At 35.7% G+C, this 20446-nt stretch overlaps 3 protein-coding genes across 5 annotated transcripts; all 3 read right to left on the bottom strand.

Moving 5' to 3' along the window:
* Nucleotides 1–2679: 2679 nt before the first annotated feature.
* Nucleotides 2680–8712, bottom strand: LOC147559747 (transcription initiation factor TFIID subunit 9-like). Of its 3 annotated transcripts, none has more exons than XM_086661657.1 (3): nucleotides 8518–8712; nucleotides 4276–4578; nucleotides 2680–3252 (listed from the first exon to the last, which is right to left on the bottom strand). In XM_086661657.1, the coding sequence occupies exons 2-3, from the start codon at nucleotides 4540–4542 to the stop codon at nucleotides 2983–2985; spliced, it is 537 nt and encodes a 178-aa protein (XP_086517783.1). In that variant the 5' UTR covers nucleotides 4543–4578; nucleotides 8518–8712; the 3' UTR covers nucleotides 2680–2982. The 3 variants fall into 3 exon arrangements, with proteins under 3 accessions (XP_086517783.1, XP_086517784.1, XP_086517785.1); XM_086661658.1 differs by having other exon boundaries at nucleotides 8513–8711; XM_086661659.1 differs by having other exon boundaries at nucleotides 8543–8697.
* Nucleotides 8713–8975: 263 nt separating this feature from the next.
* LOC147559746 (NADH dehydrogenase [ubiquinone] 1 alpha subcomplex subunit 6-like) lies at nucleotides 8976–12309 on the bottom strand. Its single transcript, XM_086661656.1, has 3 exons — nucleotides 12170–12309; nucleotides 11838–12069; nucleotides 8976–9461 (listed from the first exon to the last, which is right to left on the bottom strand). The coding sequence occupies exons 2-3, from the start codon at nucleotides 12048–12050 to the stop codon at nucleotides 9276–9278; spliced, it is 399 nt and encodes a 132-aa protein (XP_086517782.1). The 5' UTR covers nucleotides 12051–12069; nucleotides 12170–12309; the 3' UTR covers nucleotides 8976–9275.
* A 5602-nt stretch (nucleotides 12310–17911) lies between these two features.
* Nucleotides 17912–19051, bottom strand: LOC147559745 (F-box/LRR-repeat protein 12-like). The gene has a single exon (XM_086659212.1). The coding sequence runs from the start codon at nucleotides 19049–19051 to the stop codon at nucleotides 17912–17914; it is 1140 nt and encodes a 379-aa protein (XP_086515338.1).
* Nucleotides 19052–20446: the final 1395 nt, after the last annotated feature.

Raw genomic sequence — 20446 nt, 5'->3', positions numbered from 1 at the left:
TTAATCAAAAACACTTTCTTTCCAAATTAATGGAGAAAAACTAAGGAATAAAACAACTCAATATCTTTCGTATTTCTAACCGATAATGTCTGTTATCCAGAACAGATGATTCGTAGTCGAATCTCACTATCGATTTAAGATCGGAAAGAGGAATTGTATCCTTCTGTGTTTACTGATTTATTACTTTAAAAAATCAACACACTTCTGATTTGGAAAATCAGAATGTCTTTGATTAAGAAATCAGATAGACTAAAAAGAAAAAGAAAATCGGAGGATTAGAAGAAGAATAATTTTTTTAATCGAGGCGAGGTATTCCTCTTTCCTTAAGACAATTGACGCCCTGTATAGTACCAAACAGTTACCGGCGTTTGTCTCCCAGGATACAACGATTAACCTTTCGATTCAATGGTACTTCGAATCAGAAAGCAGTCGAACTTGAAAGTATACTAACCTCTGACTTATGCAAATGGACCAAACTTCTTGCTTATGAAACTCCTTGAAAACTCTGCTAAATCTTTCTCTTAGACACTCTAATATGATCTTCTAACAATGCTTGACACTCTGGAAAAAACGGATTGAAATTTGGAGTTGATTTGGGTCCTATAAATAGGTTTCGAATAGATACATTCATAAGGGACAGGTCTGTTGGCTTTTAGGGACGCATCTGTTGAAAAGAAACGTGACGGATCACTTCTTAGCAACGGTTTCTGTCGGCAACAATGAGGACCGTCAGATCTCGCTCAAGATCTCGGGAGGAACGCCTGCCATCAGATCTGGCCGTGTCCGCTTTGCGTAAATGGTCCCTAAACCAACTTTTCCTTATTGCGACTTAGTCCCTAAATCAACCAAACATCGATCAAACTTCGGACTTGAATATCTCATTCATCCGGAATCGGATTTGAGTGATTCTTGAGTCTAAACTTAAGAGCTCGACGAGACGAACGCAATGGCATGCTCCGTTTCTGAGTTTGACGACTTTAACCGATCCAAAATCGGCTCCGATTCCAACAATCCATATGTCGAACCTGCAAAAGTAAAAATATAAATAGCATACCAGTAATCCCCACAATGTTTCCTACTCTACTGGCTTTTTTGAATTTCTTATCATATCATCAAAGCCAGGAATGAAATTTCCTGAAATTTAATCGAAATATTTCCTACATTTAGATTGGGCCATTGGGTGCACAAAATTACACTTACAATTATTTCATGCATAGATTGATTAGATTCCACAGACATGACAAAATGGAAATGTAGCAGAAAATCTGGAGAACTAAAACTAAGAAAATATCTCTTCCTTCATTTTTTTCTCCTTCATTTCGGATAGATATCTGTTGATTTTTATGTTATGTTTTTAATTTTTTTTTTTACAAAAATCTATTTGAATGATTTACCCTGACTTAACTCTCTAACTTGATTTTATCTTGGTAACAGTCCTGATATAATTGTTTAATTAACGATACTTTCTCAAACTAGCAGAGTTTGTTAACTGTTAATTATTATCAATAGGAATGTTATTTTTTGGGTGTCTTTGTGAGGAAGTTATTCAATTTACCCCGATACGTAACTGTGTAATTGTTAATACCCCTAAAACTAATAGATTATGTTAATCCGTTATATACATCATTTTTATGTTTCACTATGATTTTATAGTCTTGTTACATACACAAACCGAAATATATCTATGACATATTTCAATTTCGGGACTGACCGAATTTTCCATCGAAACCGAAATTTTGTTCCTTGCTTCAAAGCCCACTTGATTACGCATGTTATATGACTAGAGAAAAATACTTCTAAGTCGCAGAGGTTAAGTTCACAACTGGATCGAAACATAAAGATTTACCATACCACCGAATGAAGTCTCATTGATACTCCTCTATCTTGCAACTTAATACCGCTAACATCCTAACACCAGATCCCCGATGGAAAGAGGATACTTAGCTAGATCCCTATTATTTTTCTCTAATTGGTTCGATTCATCCGTTGCTTGTTTCGTGAGCCCTAGCTTGGCCTAAGTTCACGGGCCATGCTTGAGCTAGGTCGTAGAGAAATCACGACTCACAAACTAGTTCGTCAAATCAAAGTTCTCTAATGTCATGTCTCCTATTGCTCGTCGCACCTAAACAATTGTTTGCCTTGTCCAGATGTCCTTAATACACAAAATTCAAGTCAAAAGATGACAACACCAAATAGAGTGGTGGTTATTTGAGACACTGATAATAAATTATGATCTAAAGACGAGACAACCAAAACAGAGTCTAAGTTCAATGTATTCGTTAGAGTTATAGGTCCTTCCCCTACAACAGGGGTTGAGGTGCCATTGGCAGTAGAGACATATTTATGTCAAGATTGGTTAATGGTTGAATCATGTCTAGAATCAAATTCATATGATCTTTAGCGCCAGAATCAATTATCCAAGTACTATTCGAAACATGTGGAGACATATTTAAAGTCTTGCCTATTGAGACAAAAAAATTTCTAGGGCAAAAACATCATATGTCAAATTTCAGACTTGGACCTATTTCTTAGACTTGTTTTAAAGTCTGAAATATGTGTATTATTTTTTCGGCCAATTCAGACCACCACACAATTCAGCTAAAATTTCAGATTTTCTTAAATTAAAAAACAAACATCTAAAATCTGAATTAGAACCCAAAATAAAAAACAAACACAATCTAAGAATAGTAAAAAGACCTTCTCGAAGTTAATTTGTAGCAGGAAAGGATAAAAACAGTGGCTGTTTGGAGAACTTGAGAGCACATCAATCCTCAAGGAATCAGCTAGAGGTAGCTTTTGTATGTACTCGACACAACATTTACAAAACCAACTAGGGCTATAGCTCAATATTACACTGATACTGATGCCACAATATTTGCATTTGAGCTCATCAAACAAATCCTAAATGCTCTCTTATCTCTATCACTCTCACTCTCACTCTCAGTCTCTCTAGATATAGAGTTCACAGGCTCTTCTTAGAATTTACCTTGGACGTTTCCCTCCAAGGGGAAAAGAAACTCTCTGGGGAGTGCTTTGCATCTCTGTCTTTTGCTCCTGGGGAGGATTTGGTTCAACTACATCATCATCTTCTTCTGTTTCTTCGACTGCTTGAGGTGGTGTCCTCTTTGGGATTGCAAGTTGGTAGTTTGGACTGATCAATGTGTCCTCCTCAGGTGGGAGCGGAATCCCTGGCCCTGTAATAGACTTTGGCAATGGAGTTTTGTTTCTGTTTCTAGCCAGCTCAAGTAGGACCTGCATTTCGATGAAACATTACTCAAACATTAAGTTAAGAACAGTTTAGCGAACAATCTGTCAGAGCAGCCGATAGAAAATGGACTCACATTAAGTGCTCAAGCGAGATGCCTATCACATAAAAAAGATAGATGTTGAACAATTGAAGGACAATTTCATAAAGAATGTCAATCTAGATACAAATCATTGGGATTAATGGCTCAATATCCAAACTATGATCTATATTGTTAGGGGTGAAAATAGTGGAGTGGGGCGGATGAGTGAGGGCGAGAGTGTGAGACTGATGGCCAATCTACTATAGTACTATGGCGCTGTTTGGCATAAGGAAAAGGAATGCTATCCCCAGTAATAGCAATCTCGTAATGTGACTCTGCAAACCAATCCACCCCTAGGTTTAAGATTCCCCTTCTCGGGGCAAAATTCTATTCCTCTGAATGCGGTTCCTAATGCATTGCCCCGTACCAAATACCATTATGGAATGCCTCTTGGAAATAACATTTCATTTCCGCATGCCAAACATGACCTATAGGTATATACTTTTTGACTGCTTATATTTTTTTTAACAATAAATCAGTAAACTAGTAATAAACTGAGCCAACCAATTAATGATTGCGATAAAGAATGTAATTATCTAGTTATCTGAATGACCAAACAACAAACTTTCTATTTCCATTCAAAAAAGCGCTAAATCAGAAAGTCGGGTGCCAAAATACAAATGGAACCTTTTTAGGAGGCGGATAAAAGAACCTATTCAAAAGTTGTCATTCACTGAGTAAAAGCGATGAACTAAACTACTCAGATAAATCAAACATCACTTTCATTAAGATTAGTCTGAGATAGTAAAAACTGTGGAAACACTATAACTCCATGAATGTAGGTTAGAGTTTCGATGATCCATGTAAGTATCAACATTTTTCGCACACATGTAAGTTTGATAGTTAACTAACTCAAGTTGGTTTGCAAACAAGTTTACTAATTAAATCGTCTAAACTCTAAACTTAGAATGAGTATGAAGAATAATACCTCTCGAGGAGGAGGTTGTGAGAAACTGAAATTAACTTTAGTTTGGATAGCAAGCTTGATATCATCAGAATCAATGGCAGACTTTCCAGCATGCTCTGAATATACTTGTGCATCTGTCAACACATCGACAACATATCGGTGCCATAATTCCAAGAACTGGTGAATAACGCGAGGTTCATATTCCTCAATACCCATAGACTTTAACAGCGATTTAACAATTTTCGCATCTCTGGGTAATTCATCATCCCCAATCTCCTTATTAGCCATTTCTTTTTATATGTTTCTCTTCAGTAGCTCTTCTACCTGTACGAATAAGAAATCTCAAATCCACATCTAGAGATATATAGTTTCTTCCGTTATAGTTGAACTCGATTACCCATATGAAAATTTTAGTAATTGTTCAAAATTTAGGGCTAAATAATATAATTATGAGTACCGAAATTCATTCAAACATTTAACAAACAACTCTCAGGAAGATTTTTATTGTGATGAATCCGTTAATTTAAGTTCACGACTCATAATAATTTCTGTCTTTTATGATCAAGTAATTAGCATAAGAAAAGATTGTAGCTAGGTTAGGGAAAAGGGTTACTAGATAAATTAAATCTGCAAAGCATTCCGGAAACTGGGTTAGAGAGATAGAGACATCAAATCTGGAATTATGCAAACCCTAGTTTCAAACATCGCAAGTACTCATTAGGCAAAGAGAAAAGGGAAAAAGGGTGGAATCGACCTGTTCAGCGTTTACTTGTTTATCAGTCCAGCGGGCTGGTTTGGCTAACTTAAAGATACCGGGCACAATGAACCTTAAAGTCATATGCCTCATTTGAAAAATAAAGAAAACCAATGACAATCATAAACATTGCAAAATAAGGAGACCATGAGTAACACAACTATGAATTGAGAGGTAAAATCTGACCTCAATAAGTTCTAGCATTTGGCATAATCAGTATTTTGTATAATCTATACAATTCTCTTTGCATATAATCTAGTGACTGAGCTTGATAATCTTTGATATCATGACTGAAAATTTTCCTGCACCACGTATTAACCTATGCAATTCTCTTTGCATATAATCTAGAACAATCCTCCCATAATCAAGCTAGTAGTTTAAGATTTGCAGAGAATTTAAAAAACAAAGGGGGGGGGGGGGGGGGGGGGGGTAGTGGAGCAAGACTTTCGCGGACTCTTGAGAGTCCGCGAAAGTCTGAGGCATTCAAATCCAGACATTTGAGAGTCCACGAAAGTCTGAGGCATTCAAATCCAGACATTTGAGAGTCCACGAAAGTCTGAGGCATTCAAATCCAGACATTTGAGAGTCCACGAAAGTCTGAGGCATTCAAATCCAGACATTTGAGAGTCTATGAAAGTCCGAGGCATTCGATTGTAGACAAAATATGTCCCAGACTTTGGTGGACTTCATAGTTTGATGAATTTGTGAAGGATTTGGGACAAATTTGGAAGCCAAAATGTCTTTCAAAAAACAAGAGACATTTGAAGTCCATCATGTGATCAAACAACAATAATAATATTAAAATAATAAATGTCTACCAAATGTCCATCAATGTCCACAAATATTCACAGATGTTTACGAAAGTCGAAAAATATATTTTTGAAATGTTAGTATAAATATATTATTTCATGTGATTAAACAATAATAATAATATTAAAATAATAAATGTCTACCAAATGTCCATCAATGTCCACAAATATTCACAGATGTCTACGAAAGTCGAAAAATATATTTTTGAAATGTTAGTATAAACATATTATTTCATGTGATTAAACAATAATAATAATATTAAAATAGTAAATGTCTACCAAATGTCCATCAATGTCCACAATATTTACAGATGTCTACGAAAGTCGAAAAATATATTTTTGAAATGTTAGTATAAATATATTATTTCATGTAATTAAAAAATAATAATAATATTAAAATAATAAATATCTACCAAATGTCCATCAATGTCCACAAATATTCACAGATGTTTACGAAAGTCGAAAAATATATTTTTGAAATGTTAGTATTAATATATTATTTCATGTGATTAAATAATAATAATAATATTAAAATAGTAAATGTCTACCAAATGTCCATCAATGTCCACAAATATTCACAGATGTCTACAAAAGTCGAAAAATATATTTTTGATTAGCACAAATATAATATGCATTACACATTTTGTCAATGGACTCAAGATCTTAAAATGTCCCCAGGACATTTTGTCTATGGATCAAATGTCTTGAAATGTCTATAAAGACATTTTGTCTACAAACTCTCAATGTCTTGAAATGTCTATGAACACATGTTGTCTATAATAACTCATCCGAAATGTCTTGAAATGTCTACGGGACATTTTGTCTATGAAAGTCTGTGAAAGTCCCGCTCCACTACCCCCCCCTAAATGTTAAAAATGATGTCTATACATGTGCAAATCAACACTTGACTACAACCACTAGGAACATAAAGAAAATTAACAAAGCGAAGTTCAAGCGAATAACTAAAAGAATCAATTGAAAAGAACTAAAATTCTGTGAAGCATCAAGCATTAAACTGTAAAGAGCTGGCACAAAAGTCAGATGTTTCCATTAAAAACCCATAACTATAAACTATTGATTATTGAAATGATTATGAGCATTTACGGTAGTCAAACACGTTCAACATTGGCATACAAATCTATAGTCGAGATTCGAGAACATTATACGATTAATCATATAACACAATCTAGTACGTTCAGGACGATGAGTATATAATGTATCCCTCCATTCCTATATTTAACATACAATCTATTATTTTCTATCATATATTGTTGTTAATTTTTGCATATCCGATGTGAGTCGGCATTTCATTATTTAACCATGTATGGTTCACACCACATTAGCTACCACAAAAGAGATCTTAACACAATCTAAAATAAACTACTAACTTCAAGGAATGCATAGTTATGATCAAATAAGCAGAGTTATTCTAACATCGTGAAATACCGAAAAAGATGAACTAAATACTCAAAACAAAACAAAAAGTCAAAAACAAAAATTTCATTAAAACTCTCTGATATAATTATTTAGACAAATAACCTATGAATGTAGAGAACCTTATTTACAAAATCAGATAACCTAAAATGATTTCAGCCAGAGTAGGTTCAGTTTCAGATATGAGATAACCCTAAGTATATAAAAGCAAAAAACCAAAAACTCCTATTACAAAAGAACTCTATTTGCAGAATCGAGCACCCGAACAGTACCTCCTAGCTTATCTACAATGGCTAAGATTACACCTCCCAAATGATGGAGATACTATCTCATCAAGTATCAAATTTGTGAGCTCTAGATTTTTATAATAAGTGCAGAACTGTGGGTCTTATCAAGCTTTTGTATCTGGGAGGATGCAAGTACCAAATGCTAATTACTATTTCCGATTTTTGAATTAAGAATAGGTTTTTTGGTATGAACTTAACACATAATGTGTTCTTTGATTCATGCGGCATCAAGAGTCAATGTGGATCACGATTGAACTCAAAGAACCAATTTCATTCTTATTTTCATCCATAAAATATCAGCCATAAAGAACATAATTAAAATAAAAACAAACACAATGTAGATCAACTGTATAAAAATTCCATTTATTCAAATTGGGTTATAGATGAGGAGGGTAAATGATGTACACTTACTATGACGTAATTGCTTAACGTATTAAGTTATATATCAACAAATCAGGGGGGCGATAATCGATTATGAAATGTTCAAATAGATTGTAAGACATGTTCCTTGCCTGTTTGATTTTTGTTCCTTGCCTATAAGAGACCAAAATACCATAAACAAAATCTCAAAAGACTCTTTGAGCAAGGCATTTATAGTGACACAAACATATAAAAAACCCCAATGCTTGCAATTTCCGCAAAATTGCAGATGAGATTTCATACTTTCCAAACATCAGCAGTACTTTTTAAGTTTAGTCTTTGAAATCCAATAATTCTAAGTTTATGGATTTGAACTTCAATAGGATTTCCAATTCACATGACTCAAACACACCCTTAATAATTAAAAGTTGATTTTGCCCTAAAACAGAAGAAAAAAAGATGAAACAAGACTAAGAAGCCAAAATGATTCATGGAGGTCTAAATATGTTGCCCTAAAAGCTAAAACAGACTGAAACTAAATTAAAGCTCTAAATCACCATTAGTTACCATCAATCATCAACCAATATCAAACATAAGGATATCTACATAATTACCCTACATGGAGAAAATGAAAGAGCCCTAACTCGATCTTGGGAGATGAAGGGTAGAGGCAGAGAGGACGCGTGAGAAAGAAGAGTGGGAAGGAAGGAGCTGTTTTAGGGGAATGAGAGTATGAGAGTATGAGAGTACGAGAGTTGAGAGTTGAGACTTGAGATGAGACTGAGAAAGAAAACGGCATATTTGAAAAGAAAACGGCATATTTGTTATAATTTGATTTTTAATTCGATGATTTTTAATTAAATCTGAACCATCCATTTTTGAATAGTTAAATTCCAAGGTTATTGACTGTACTTTTTAGTTGTACTCAGAAAGGTCTTGTGTTGATGTTTTATGCATTTATATGTCTCATTTCGCATTTATATGTCTCATTTCAGTTTTCTCTTCTTGAAACAATAGAATTATAAAATTCATATACTGTTCTGACGGTAGAGAGATACGCTTGTTACCACCTAATCGGAGCAGAATGAGCTTCAATTATTTTTAGTACTTTAAAGCAGATCTTAACATCATAGGCCGAAGAGAGTATATATCTTTTCCAACACAAACACAGTTGAAAGATGAATATGATCTTGGAGTCGACTTACTACCAAGAATTAGAAGGAACAAAACAAATGGTTAGATCAACTTATGACCTTAAACAATGGGTATAGATGAGTTTAAGTATAACTTATTAATCGAGTTTCAAAAAGGACTCAAGCGGAAAGGTTAATAGCGGCTTGAAGGAGCGAAAGGGGATCAGACTACGACGACTCAGCTTCAGAAGTAGTTGGTGGAGTAGAACTTTTTGAGGAAGTCAGAAGCTTCCTGATCTTTGGTGCCTATGTCGTGCACGAGACCTTCATTGCCAACTACATATTGCCCGATGATGTGGTGCCGTTGCTTTGCGTGCTCAACAATGTTGTTTAATTCCTCCATCCCTTTGAATAGTAGCATGTCGATAACCTGCACATGTTTCGCTTTTTCATCAGGATATACAGTAAAATAACAACATTTCATTATTTCATAAGGTTTATGGGCTCTTCTTTGCCTCCCCAAGACCCAAGTTTCCATCTCTAATTTCCTCTGCTAAAACAAGATGACAGGTCTGCAAGGGTTTATTTTCTTTGATGCTTCCCACCAGAAAACAAAAGCATTAACTTGGTTCATAAGAGATGAAGACTAGAGGACTTCGATCCATGCATCAACTAGTTATTGTTTATGATGTTGTAATTCTAATCAAGGAAAGTTCTAATGTTTCAACCGAAAAAAAAAGGAAAGTTCTAATGATCATCAAAAACATTTCAAACCAATGAAACAGTCAGCAGGATTTGGGGGAAAGAATTAAAATGATGAGTAAGGCATTCCGGGGAAATTATTTCCATCATTTCTACAAATTTTAGTTATTTTCACACTGACCAAAATATTTCATTTCCAAACTGACTGAAATATAAACTGAAACTGAATATACAACCTTGGTCAGACCTTACTGTGAAGGGGTAGCAGGACACAACGCCTCAACCCTTGCAAGGAGTTTGCAGAAAATACCCAAAATTTGATCATCTTTGTATGGGCTCGAACGAAACTAAAATACAACATAATCTATGGATTGGAGACTTATCCCCATAATTTCATATATAATTATATGGAATATATTTTCACATTGAGACAGTTCCCTTACATCGAATTATCGCATAATTTTCATACTCAGACTTTAAAATATTTTGAAATTCTCAACTATGTAGTTGGTCTCGGTCTCGGTCCGGCCGAAGGCCGAGACCGAGACCGAGACGAGACCGAGACAGGCCGAGATTCTCGGTGAGACAGCAAATATAGAAATTAGCTAAATTCTAAAATAGTTCACTTCATTAGGTTAATAAAACTTAATTTCTGTATAAGGAAATCCCAATCTACTAAACTTTTGAAAGTTTCAAAAGAATTTATTAGTTTCTCTCTAAGGCATAAACCCTAAATATTCTATATAGTATTATTGCTGTTTATATTAGATACACTGGGAATGTAATAAGTAATTAAGATTTGAGAATATAATAAATAGTAGTTTTTTCCAAAAAAAAAATCTAAATATTTGGAAGTTGCTGTCTCGGTCTCGGGTTGTCTCCGCCGAGAAACTCGGCCAAGCCCTAACTCGGGGTCTCGGCCGAGTCTCGTCTCGGGAGAGGGCTGAGACCGAGACGAGACCCGAGATTCTCGGCCGTCTCGGCCGAGACCAACTACATAGATTCTCAACTAGTATTTCTTCCTCTTCCACTAGTCACCCTCAATGTCGTATTTCTCAAGAAAATCACATTAAGCCTCCCACGTCCACAAGTTCCCATATGTCGAACCGGTAATATTGTTCAATGCCTCTGGTATCTTTTCCTAAGATTTGAGTTGAATAATTTCTGAAATAGCAAAAGTAAAAAACAGCACACTAGTAATACCCACAATGTTTCCTACTCTACTAGTTGTTTTGAATTACTTATCATATCTTCAAGGCCCACGTGATTGTGCATGTTATATGACTAGGAGGAAAATACTTCTAAGCCACAGAGGTTAAGTACACAAACCACCACCGGAATTGAAACATAAAGATTTACCATACAACCGAATGAAGTCTCATTTTTAATCTTCTATCTTGCCACTTAATACCATTGACATCTATAAACAAGATCCCCGAATATATCGAGTTATTGACTACTTCCTTGTGAATCGAAAATGAGGCTAAAAAGTGTGTTGTGACCTCAAGAGTGTATAATCATGAACCACCCTCCTAAAGGTAAGAAAGTCTCCTCCACATAGTACAGTTCTATATCGACAAAGTAGCTACTAAGCTAGATCCCTATTATTTTTCTCTGTAATTGGTTCTCATAGAGAAATCACCACTCACAAACTAGTTGGTCAAAATCAAAAGTTCTATACTGTCATGTCTCCTATTGCTCGTCGCGCCTAAACAATTCCTTAAATTTATCAACCATTGCCATAACTCTCTCACTACTCTACAATAGTAGCTCTTGAACTATAAGAATGGTAAATTAGGAATCTGATGGGTAAGTAACCCTACTAAGCCAAGCTGTTTTCTCATTTCGACCTAAAAATTGGATCTTTGACCTAGGTTTTGATTCGAAAATCAAGACAAAAGATGAAATTTCTCATAAGCTAAGAAGACTAATAAATCTGAGAAAGCAAACCAAAATACCCCAAAATGTAAGTAACCTTTTGGAACAATTCAATGAATTCCAAATCTCAAAAGAAAAATGAAGAACCCTAACAACAGGAAAGAAAAGTAACAGTAAATCTGACGGGGGGTAGTTACTAAAGGAGGAATGTGAAGTGATAAAATACCTTAGGGTTAGTGATCTGGGCGTTGTTGCGGATTTGAGCAGAGATGGAAGAACGAAGCTGAGATACAGTAGCGACATCACGAAGATTGTAGATTTCCATAACGGTGGGGATCGATCTGCATGCACTTCTAAAGAAATCGAAAGTTCGTTTTCTTGCTTCTTCAATGGTGGCAGAATTGGGTGGAACTTTGAAACTCCTCAAAGTAAACGCCATTTTCTCACTGATTTCTCAACTACAAATATAGACCACATTTCACCTGCTTCAGTATTATATATATATATATATATATATATATATATATATGACAGAGAATTCTAGAGAGAGAGAGTCACCTGTGTATTAAGGAGAATGCCGGCACCGGAGAGAGAGAGGGACAGACGGTTTGATTGGGGATTTCTGAGAAGGAAAGAATACAATTTACAGAGGGGGAAGTTTCAAAAACGCCTCTAATAAGTGTAATTGGCACCCCTATACTTTAACTATGTAAATCTATGACTATATTATAAGCTCCAAATGGGTGGTTATGTGCCGAATTTTATTACAAAATTTGACTCAAAGATACACCCAATTTAACTCAGATGTTTTGAGTTGAAAACGGTGGACTCAGACCTAGTTCTGTTACAAAATTCAGCTCAAGGTCTACCGAGTTTAACGCCAATATTATAAAATTGAAATTGTAGTTTAACTTGAATTAAAATTTCGATCTGAGTCCATCGATTTAAGTTGTATTCAATAGTTAAAGGCTTTTTGGTATAAGTGAACTTAAGCCAATTTTGTAATCAAATCGGCTCGACTCCACCAATTTTAAGTTAACAAAAAAAATGTGAGAGTGCCTGAGGACAATTTTAACTATTTTCGGAGATATGGGGGCGCATGTTTTTTAGTCGAATTTTATTTTAGTTTGACTCAAGATCCACTCAATTTAACTCAGATGTTTTGAGTTGAAATCGATGGAATCAGATCGAAATTAGTTACAAAATTCGACTCAAGGTCTATCGAATTTAATGCCAATGTTTTAAAGTTGAACTTGAAATTTAATTCAGTGGACTTGAGCTAAAAATTTGGGCATGAGTCCACCGGTTTGAGTTGTATTCAATAGTTACAAAGCCTTTTGGGATCGGTGAACTTAAGTCGATTTTGTAATCAAATGAGTTCGACTCCACCAATTTTAAGTTAAAAAAAATGTGGGAGTGCCTGTGTTTGAGAGGTCAATCTTAACCATTTTCTGAGATATGGGGGCACCAATAACTGGGAGGCTCCAATAATATTTACGAAAGGTACCTTTAAAACTTCCCTTTACCGATTGCATTTAGTTTGTTGTTTTACCCAGCTATTGAATATGTATTCATTTTTTTGTTGTTGAGAAATTGACTACAATATACGTTAATCGTTATAAGACATTGATACATCTTGATGATGTGATAAACACGATAATCGTCTAAGTTAAACTAATAATGAAATTTTTTTTTCTATTCATCCTTCCATTTTGGTCCCTACCCCCAGCCCTCCGCCGATGCGGCAACATATCACTTGAGTGTGAAGCAATTGGAGAAACCAAAATGGACCAAAATGGAGGGATGGATAGAATTTCTCAAAATAAAGTTGCTCCCTAAGTTGAATCTAATTGGAAAAAGTTTTTATCAATATAGATCAAATAATCCATTGGGTGTACATTCAGAGATGGATAAAATTGCTCTGCTTGAAAATTATTTTGAATTCCCAAAATCACAGCCTTATCGGTAAGTCAATTACTCACTCAAAAATAATTTCCTCTATGGCCTCTCTCTTTCTTCACCGAGATTTTTTTTTATCTTCACCACCACCACTACTTCTGGCATGCCACCACCACTTCCAGCAGGCTACCACCACAATTATAATCTTTTGATATCTCTCTCTCCATCGCTCACATGTTCTCCCTCTCCCTCGCCTCTCCCTCACCTCTCTGACATAGCCTCAACATACCACATCTGCTGAGGGGATGAAAATGACCAAGAGAAAGCTTCCTGATGTAGACGCAGCGGAAATATAAAAACGATAAATAAAGTAAACGAAGAACGGTAAAATAACTGAATAAACTTAATAAACTATAAACTTTGATTTGGTTTTCTCTTCAATATGTCATAAACAAAGACTGGACTCCCTTTTATAGATTACTAGACTTTCCTTGATAGACACAAACTGGACTTTCCTAAATAATAGAAACACTAAAAATAATGAAACTTCCTAAACATAGATTCATTATGAATCATACTTAAATTAGGACTCTTATTAAACTGCTAATCTTTGGCCGACTAGGGCATGTTCGTGTGGCCTTGTGGGGCCGTTTGGGATGCGCCTGCATCAGGTCCCCTTTCCCCAGAAGGTTCGTCCCTAACCTTTTCGATGAAGAAAACAATTTGATGTACCCGCATACGATGAGTTTTGCCATACCGATCCGTAATGCCCACTTTTCACGAAATTTCTTGGAAATACGTAGAAGACAATGATGGACTAGTGAACCCACTAGCATCCGGACCCTTTGACGCGCCAAGATTCGCAAAATCAACAATAGTGAAGAAATATCCAACAAATTGCGACATCGACCGTCATCTTTGAGTTTGAGGAAAGAAATCACAAATACAACCTTTTTTATTGGGAAAACAACAATGAATGTCGTCTTCAATTCCAATATGAAAACCACCTTGTTTCGTTTCATAACCACCTGAAATAACTGAACAAGGTGTCGACTATCTTCAAACCCGTAGAAGAAACTCGTAGAAGCATAACCAAGTGCGATTAATATATCGATCTGGAAACATGTAGCGTTGATATGATACTCAAAAACTACCTTCCCATGTTCATCTTCGTGAATTTTATAAACCCGAACTCGATAATCACGTGAAAATTTAGTTACATTCCGAGCCCACATAATTCCAAAATTTATATGTTTGACATAAGCCCTGCTTTTTCTAGAAGGTATTGTAGCAAAATTACCTATCGCATGAATATTTCTAAGAAATTCCTTATCGAACACATTAGAGACGTGAATGATCAGTCCCATCAATTTGAACACTTCAATAAAGTTTGGTTTATCAATACCATGAATCCTCCCCAATACCAGAGTCATTGGCTTTCTTGTATCTACAAGATATAATTGACACATACTAGCAACACAAAAACTAAACCCATCATAATTAAGCCCAAAGGTTTTTATCTTCTCACCAGGAACAATATGTGGTTGTAGATCTTGTATCATAACAAAAGATGGTTGCTGAAGATAACCTCTATTTGATGGATTACCCATTAACATAGCCCATAAATCCGATCCTTGAAAGATATTTCCAAAAGGATTAACGCAAGAAGCCGAAGTTCGAGTTTGTGAAACTGTAAAGGCTCCTGGATCCCAAACAAAGTAAAGAATTTCTTCGTCGTGAGAAAAATCATAGTCTTCACTTAGCAAAGGAATGCCTTCTTTAGACGATGATCCAGAATAGAAACTGTACGATTGATTCAAGGGTTTTGTGATCGAGTTCCTGTTATGAATATAGTGAGTACGTTTTTCTTCATGGTAGTTATAAATTAGCCTCAAATTTCCTTGCCCAACTTCTATGGTGTCATATTCACTTCCCTTGGAAGTATACATGGTGGAACTGGCAAAAATATTAAGCCAATACTTTGGAGCATCTTTCTGGGGTTTACCCAAGTATGTCTTAGCATAAGAATTTCCTAAGGGCAAAGAAACGTTGACTAAGGGTAATATTTTGAACTTGATTACGTTGTCGCTTGAATCCAGAAAAGTAACTAAGCCACTGATAACTTTTTCTTCCACCAAATTCGAAAGAATTTTGTTATGTTCAAAGTGAACGCCTTTATTGGTATCATCTTCTTCTATTATTTCTTTGTAGTTGGAATCATCTTTTTCACAATCTCCCTCTTCAACTTCTTCATGATCAACTTCTTCCACTTCTTTGTATTCTTCTTTTTCTTCTTCATGATTGAAAGATAAAATCGACGAAGAATATGGTTGACGTATTAATGTTCTGAGGTCATCACACATATCTTGAATCTTAGCTAAATCGGATAGTAGTGATTGAACCGTTTCGGCAGACGTCGTTTGTGGTGACGGTGGTGGTGTATAAGAAGATGGAGGTGATGGTAAATAAGAGTACGGAGGTGGTGTATAAGAAGATGGAGGTGATGGTGAATATGGTGGTGAGTACGGTAGTGGTGTATACGAGGACGGAGGTGGTGTATAAGAGTAATATGAATGTGAAGTTGTATAAGACAATGGTGGGGGTGGTGACGGTGATGATGAATACGGTGGTGGTGAATGATTAGAGTACGGAGGTGGAGTATAAGAGTACGGAGGTGGAGTATAAGAGTACGGTGGTGGTGTATAAGAGTACGGAGGTGGTGGTGATGGTGGTGGTTCGGTGTTTGTCGGATAATAAGAGGATGGAGGTTGCGATGAGTTTTCTCGTACGGTTTCTCCCGGATTCCAATGATAATCGTACGAATTCTTATTCTCATACACACATGATGCACATGAACATCGATTCGTTATCCCTTGATGAGTATAATCTGATTGAATATAATCATCTTGACGAATAGAATACGATCGATACGGATTTACCAGGTCTGGAAAAAAATTTCCAGAATCATTATCCAAAAACTTTGGTGGCTCTGAATACCACATGATGTAGACGCAGCGGAAATATAAAAACGATAAATAAAGTAAACGAAGAACGGTAAAATAACTGAATAAACTTAATAAACTATAAACTTTGATTTGGTTTTCTCTTCAATATGTCATAAACAAAGACTGGACTCCCTTTTATAGATTACTAGACTTTCCTTGATAGACACAAACTGGACTTTCCTAAATAATAGAAACACTAAAAATAATAAAACTTCCTAAACATAGATTCATTATGAATCATACTTAAATTAGGACTCTTATTAAACTGCTAATCTTTGGCCGACTAGGACATGTTCGTGTGGCCTCGTGGGGCCGTGTGCGCCTGCATCACTTCCCCTTCTTGCAATAGGTTTGTTATGCTGCGATGAAGAAAATGAGGGGGGGATCAAACTTCCCCTTCTTCTTCTTCTTCACCCCTCAAGAGAAGGGAGATAGAGAAAGATAGGGGAAAGGAGAAGAAAAGAGGAAGAAAAGAGAGATGGTGGTGGGCTGGTGGCCGGCTACACACTACAAAAATGATGTTTATTAGCGACGGTTTTCTTATATGTTGTGGCCAATAGTGATATTTCCTAGTTCCTACGACATATAAGATACCGCCAGAATAATCAAAATTTCCTACGGATTTCCAATCAATCGTCGGTACAAGCCATCACAAGTGGTGGTTTTTGGTGATATAACATAGGAAGATCACATATTCAAAAAAAGATGGGAAGATCAATATTGGCTTCTTATTGATTCTTCAATCATTTTTGTTGATTAAAAATGGAAGATCACTATAATAATAAATACTAGCTTAACGTAATCATACACGTCTAGTTCGGTAATGTCGTGCACTTAATGCAACCATGCACACAAATTAGGAATTCCACTTGGTACCCGCCATAAAAAATTGTTCTTATTATTTCGACTCCATGACTCCGGCCAACATTACTACTGGTACAAAACTAGCTAGTACTGCATGCTTTAATCCTAAACTAATATAGCAACCCTAGTTTTAAGTTTGTTTCCCATTGAACAAGGATAGATAGATACAAGTTGTAGACAGAAATCATGAAACCCTAGTTATGGAACAAACAAGCACATAACACAACCATCAATGAATAAGTAGGGTTTGAAATCCCCTAAACAGTACTAAGATAAGAAAGTTAAAAGAAGTTTCATATATGATATATGAACCACTGGTCTTATTTCACAAACACGAACACATGCATAATCCTTCAAACTATAAGTCTAATTTTGTAAAATCATCTTAAAATTAAACTAAATTTTGATCAGCTCCAACGATACCTGTTCTTGATACTGTACTCTAGCAACACTCAACCGAAACCTGAAAAAAGAAGTGTTCAATTTTCGTCACGAAATTCTTTTACCTCCGTGAAAGACACACCAACCATTATTAATCCCATATCTCCACCTCGGCTCGCCTCGACATGAACGAGCTTATTGCTTCGTTAGTAATCCAAGAGCATCTGGACATGCGTAATAGTGCAAGACGCCTACACCCAGTGCTCAAAACATTGAGCACATCGTCATTGAAGTTCAGACACCGGTTCACATGAAGTATCTCCAAGTTATGACAATTATTCGAAATAGCTCTCCATCCAGAAAATAGGACATTGTGACATAATGCAAGGTTCCATTCTTTCAACAATGGGGACCCTTTCGAAATCATTATAACCACTTCGTCAGTTGCTGCTCGACAAGATCTAAAATTAAGAACTTGGAGGTTCTTGGTGAATCCCATTCCTATTTTCAACAGTCCATTCCCAAGAATGCACCAACTTAGATCTGCAAGATTCAGAGATTTAAGCCCACCACCACTAACGATGTTTGCTATTCCATCTGGTTCAAGATTACATGATTCAGCTTCAACAATAGCTAGGGTTTCTGAACACCCAATAAAGCCATCTCCGTATACCTTTTTGCAATGTGAGATATTGACTTCACGGAGCTGACGACATCCTCGTGAGAGAAAGTGTATTCCGTGGTCGGAAATGTCTTTACAGTGTGAGAGGTTTACATCTTCTAAGGCTGGACATGATGTAGCCAATGACTCCACACTAACATCTGTGATGTGGCACTTGTACAGACTTATGGATTTCAAACGAGAGCATCGAGAAGCCATAATCTCAATTCCGTCATCGGAAATGAGAAAACAACAATCTAGATTTAGTTTCTCAAGTGTTGATCCGATTAATTGTAAGCAGGCTAGACCGAAATTTGTTAACATGGTGCAACCAGATAGAGACACAGATGTAAGATTCGGGAAACGACTCACTATTTTAGCGACATGGAAAGAGTTAGCCTCAAAAGGTCTTGGTGATAGTGAAATGCTGCAACTTGAAATTATCGAACTCTTGAGATCTAACGATCGACGAGAAAAGTTATGAATCTCAAACCACCTCTTGCAAGTGAGACCAAAAGAATTCCGCTCTTCTTCAGTTTCAATTCGTTTGAGAATATCAAAAAGGTTATCATCTCGGAGTTCCATGATTGAAGTTTGATAACCTTTCCCAAAGTTCTTTATTTCGGCCATTGTCCTGTTTATGAAGAATAAGGAGTATGAATCTTCTCAGTGAACTTCTAATAAGTTAAGCCTGATTAAGTAGGTTTGGTTTTCGATGCATAATAAGAACCCTAATAGATGGATATACAATTTACCTCGTCAACTTGCACAAATTGGTCCCTTTTGATAGATTTACTGTATTGGGAGTATATTTTGGACTGGCACGAGTACACGAAATCAGATTCCTGCAAGACCAACAACCCCAAAAGATATAAGAAAATGAATAAGGAAAGTACTAACCTATTAATCTCATAAAAACTACGAAAAAATTTAATATTTAAGTAACTTTATATTACATTAATATTGGTAATAAAACTCACACATAAATTGATCATATAACCTCTAAGGAAAGACAATGAAGTAATAAGTTCTGTCTGCCCATCAAAAGTGTCATGAGATTTATCAGACTGCACACATTTGTGTATTTCTTGAGATTTAGTAAACAACCAATCCATTTCTAGTAATATGTCTTGCCTTGGAGGATACATTGATATATACTCGTATCAGAGACAATCATTGCGTGAGTATAATGCGAAAATTGTGCGTAATTATGTGTGCACACAATCATGTTAGAATCATGAATTAATACTAGTCCAGGATGTAAAAATTGTAAGTAAACATAATTTGCAAATTAACTAAGACAGGTGTTTATACGTGTACAGGCTAAATTATCCCTTGTACTTCCCTTTTTCATTTCATACCCGTAAGCCATAAGGTATTTTTTTCGTACAAAGTTTGTCCGTATGGGAAGAATTGAGATCATAGTTAGGAAGTATCAATATAGGTATTATCTCTTTCATGAGATCAAAGGGATTTGGATATTAGAGTACTTGTGTGATCTCATCGTAGAGAAAATACGAGGCAAGAGGAATTACACCTCTAAACATGTAAAAACAAATCATGAACTTACATGATGAAAAACTGTAGCAAGCACCAGAATTGATTGAATAAAAAAACTAAAAGGGCGTCATGACAAAATAGGAGAGAGCTAAAAAGTGTGAACAATTTTATCGAATGGGATATGAAGTAACTGAAGGGACATGGAATGATCAAAGTCTAATTTATGCTCTGATACCATGATAGAATAGAGAAATAAGTTGAAAAGACCTACTTGGATCATTGATGTAGTAAACTATTACTAAGGAACTCCATATATAGAGTTAACGATCGAGAGAATAAAGGAAAATCTACTATGTGCGATTATATATTACTCGTACTCCTAACATTAGGCACCTACGAATAAGTATTAGACTTGAAACTAACTTCGCGTACTTGAAGACTTAGCCCATGTTTAGTATAATCTTATTGTTTTTCTTAAAGTAGCTCATTAGGTGATGGTTTAACGTGTTAAGGAAGTACTTGATA

This window comes from Eschscholzia californica, unplaced genomic scaffold, assembly GCF_041429995.1.
Source record: "Eschscholzia californica isolate CP2 unplaced genomic scaffold, dmEscCali1.0.p SCAF_2, whole genome shotgun sequence".
NCBI classification, from domain to species: domain Eukaryota; kingdom Viridiplantae; phylum Streptophyta; class Magnoliopsida; order Ranunculales; family Papaveraceae; genus Eschscholzia; species Eschscholzia californica.
Note: the sequence above shows the minus strand (reverse complement) of the source record. Positions and strands in the feature narration are given on the sequence as shown.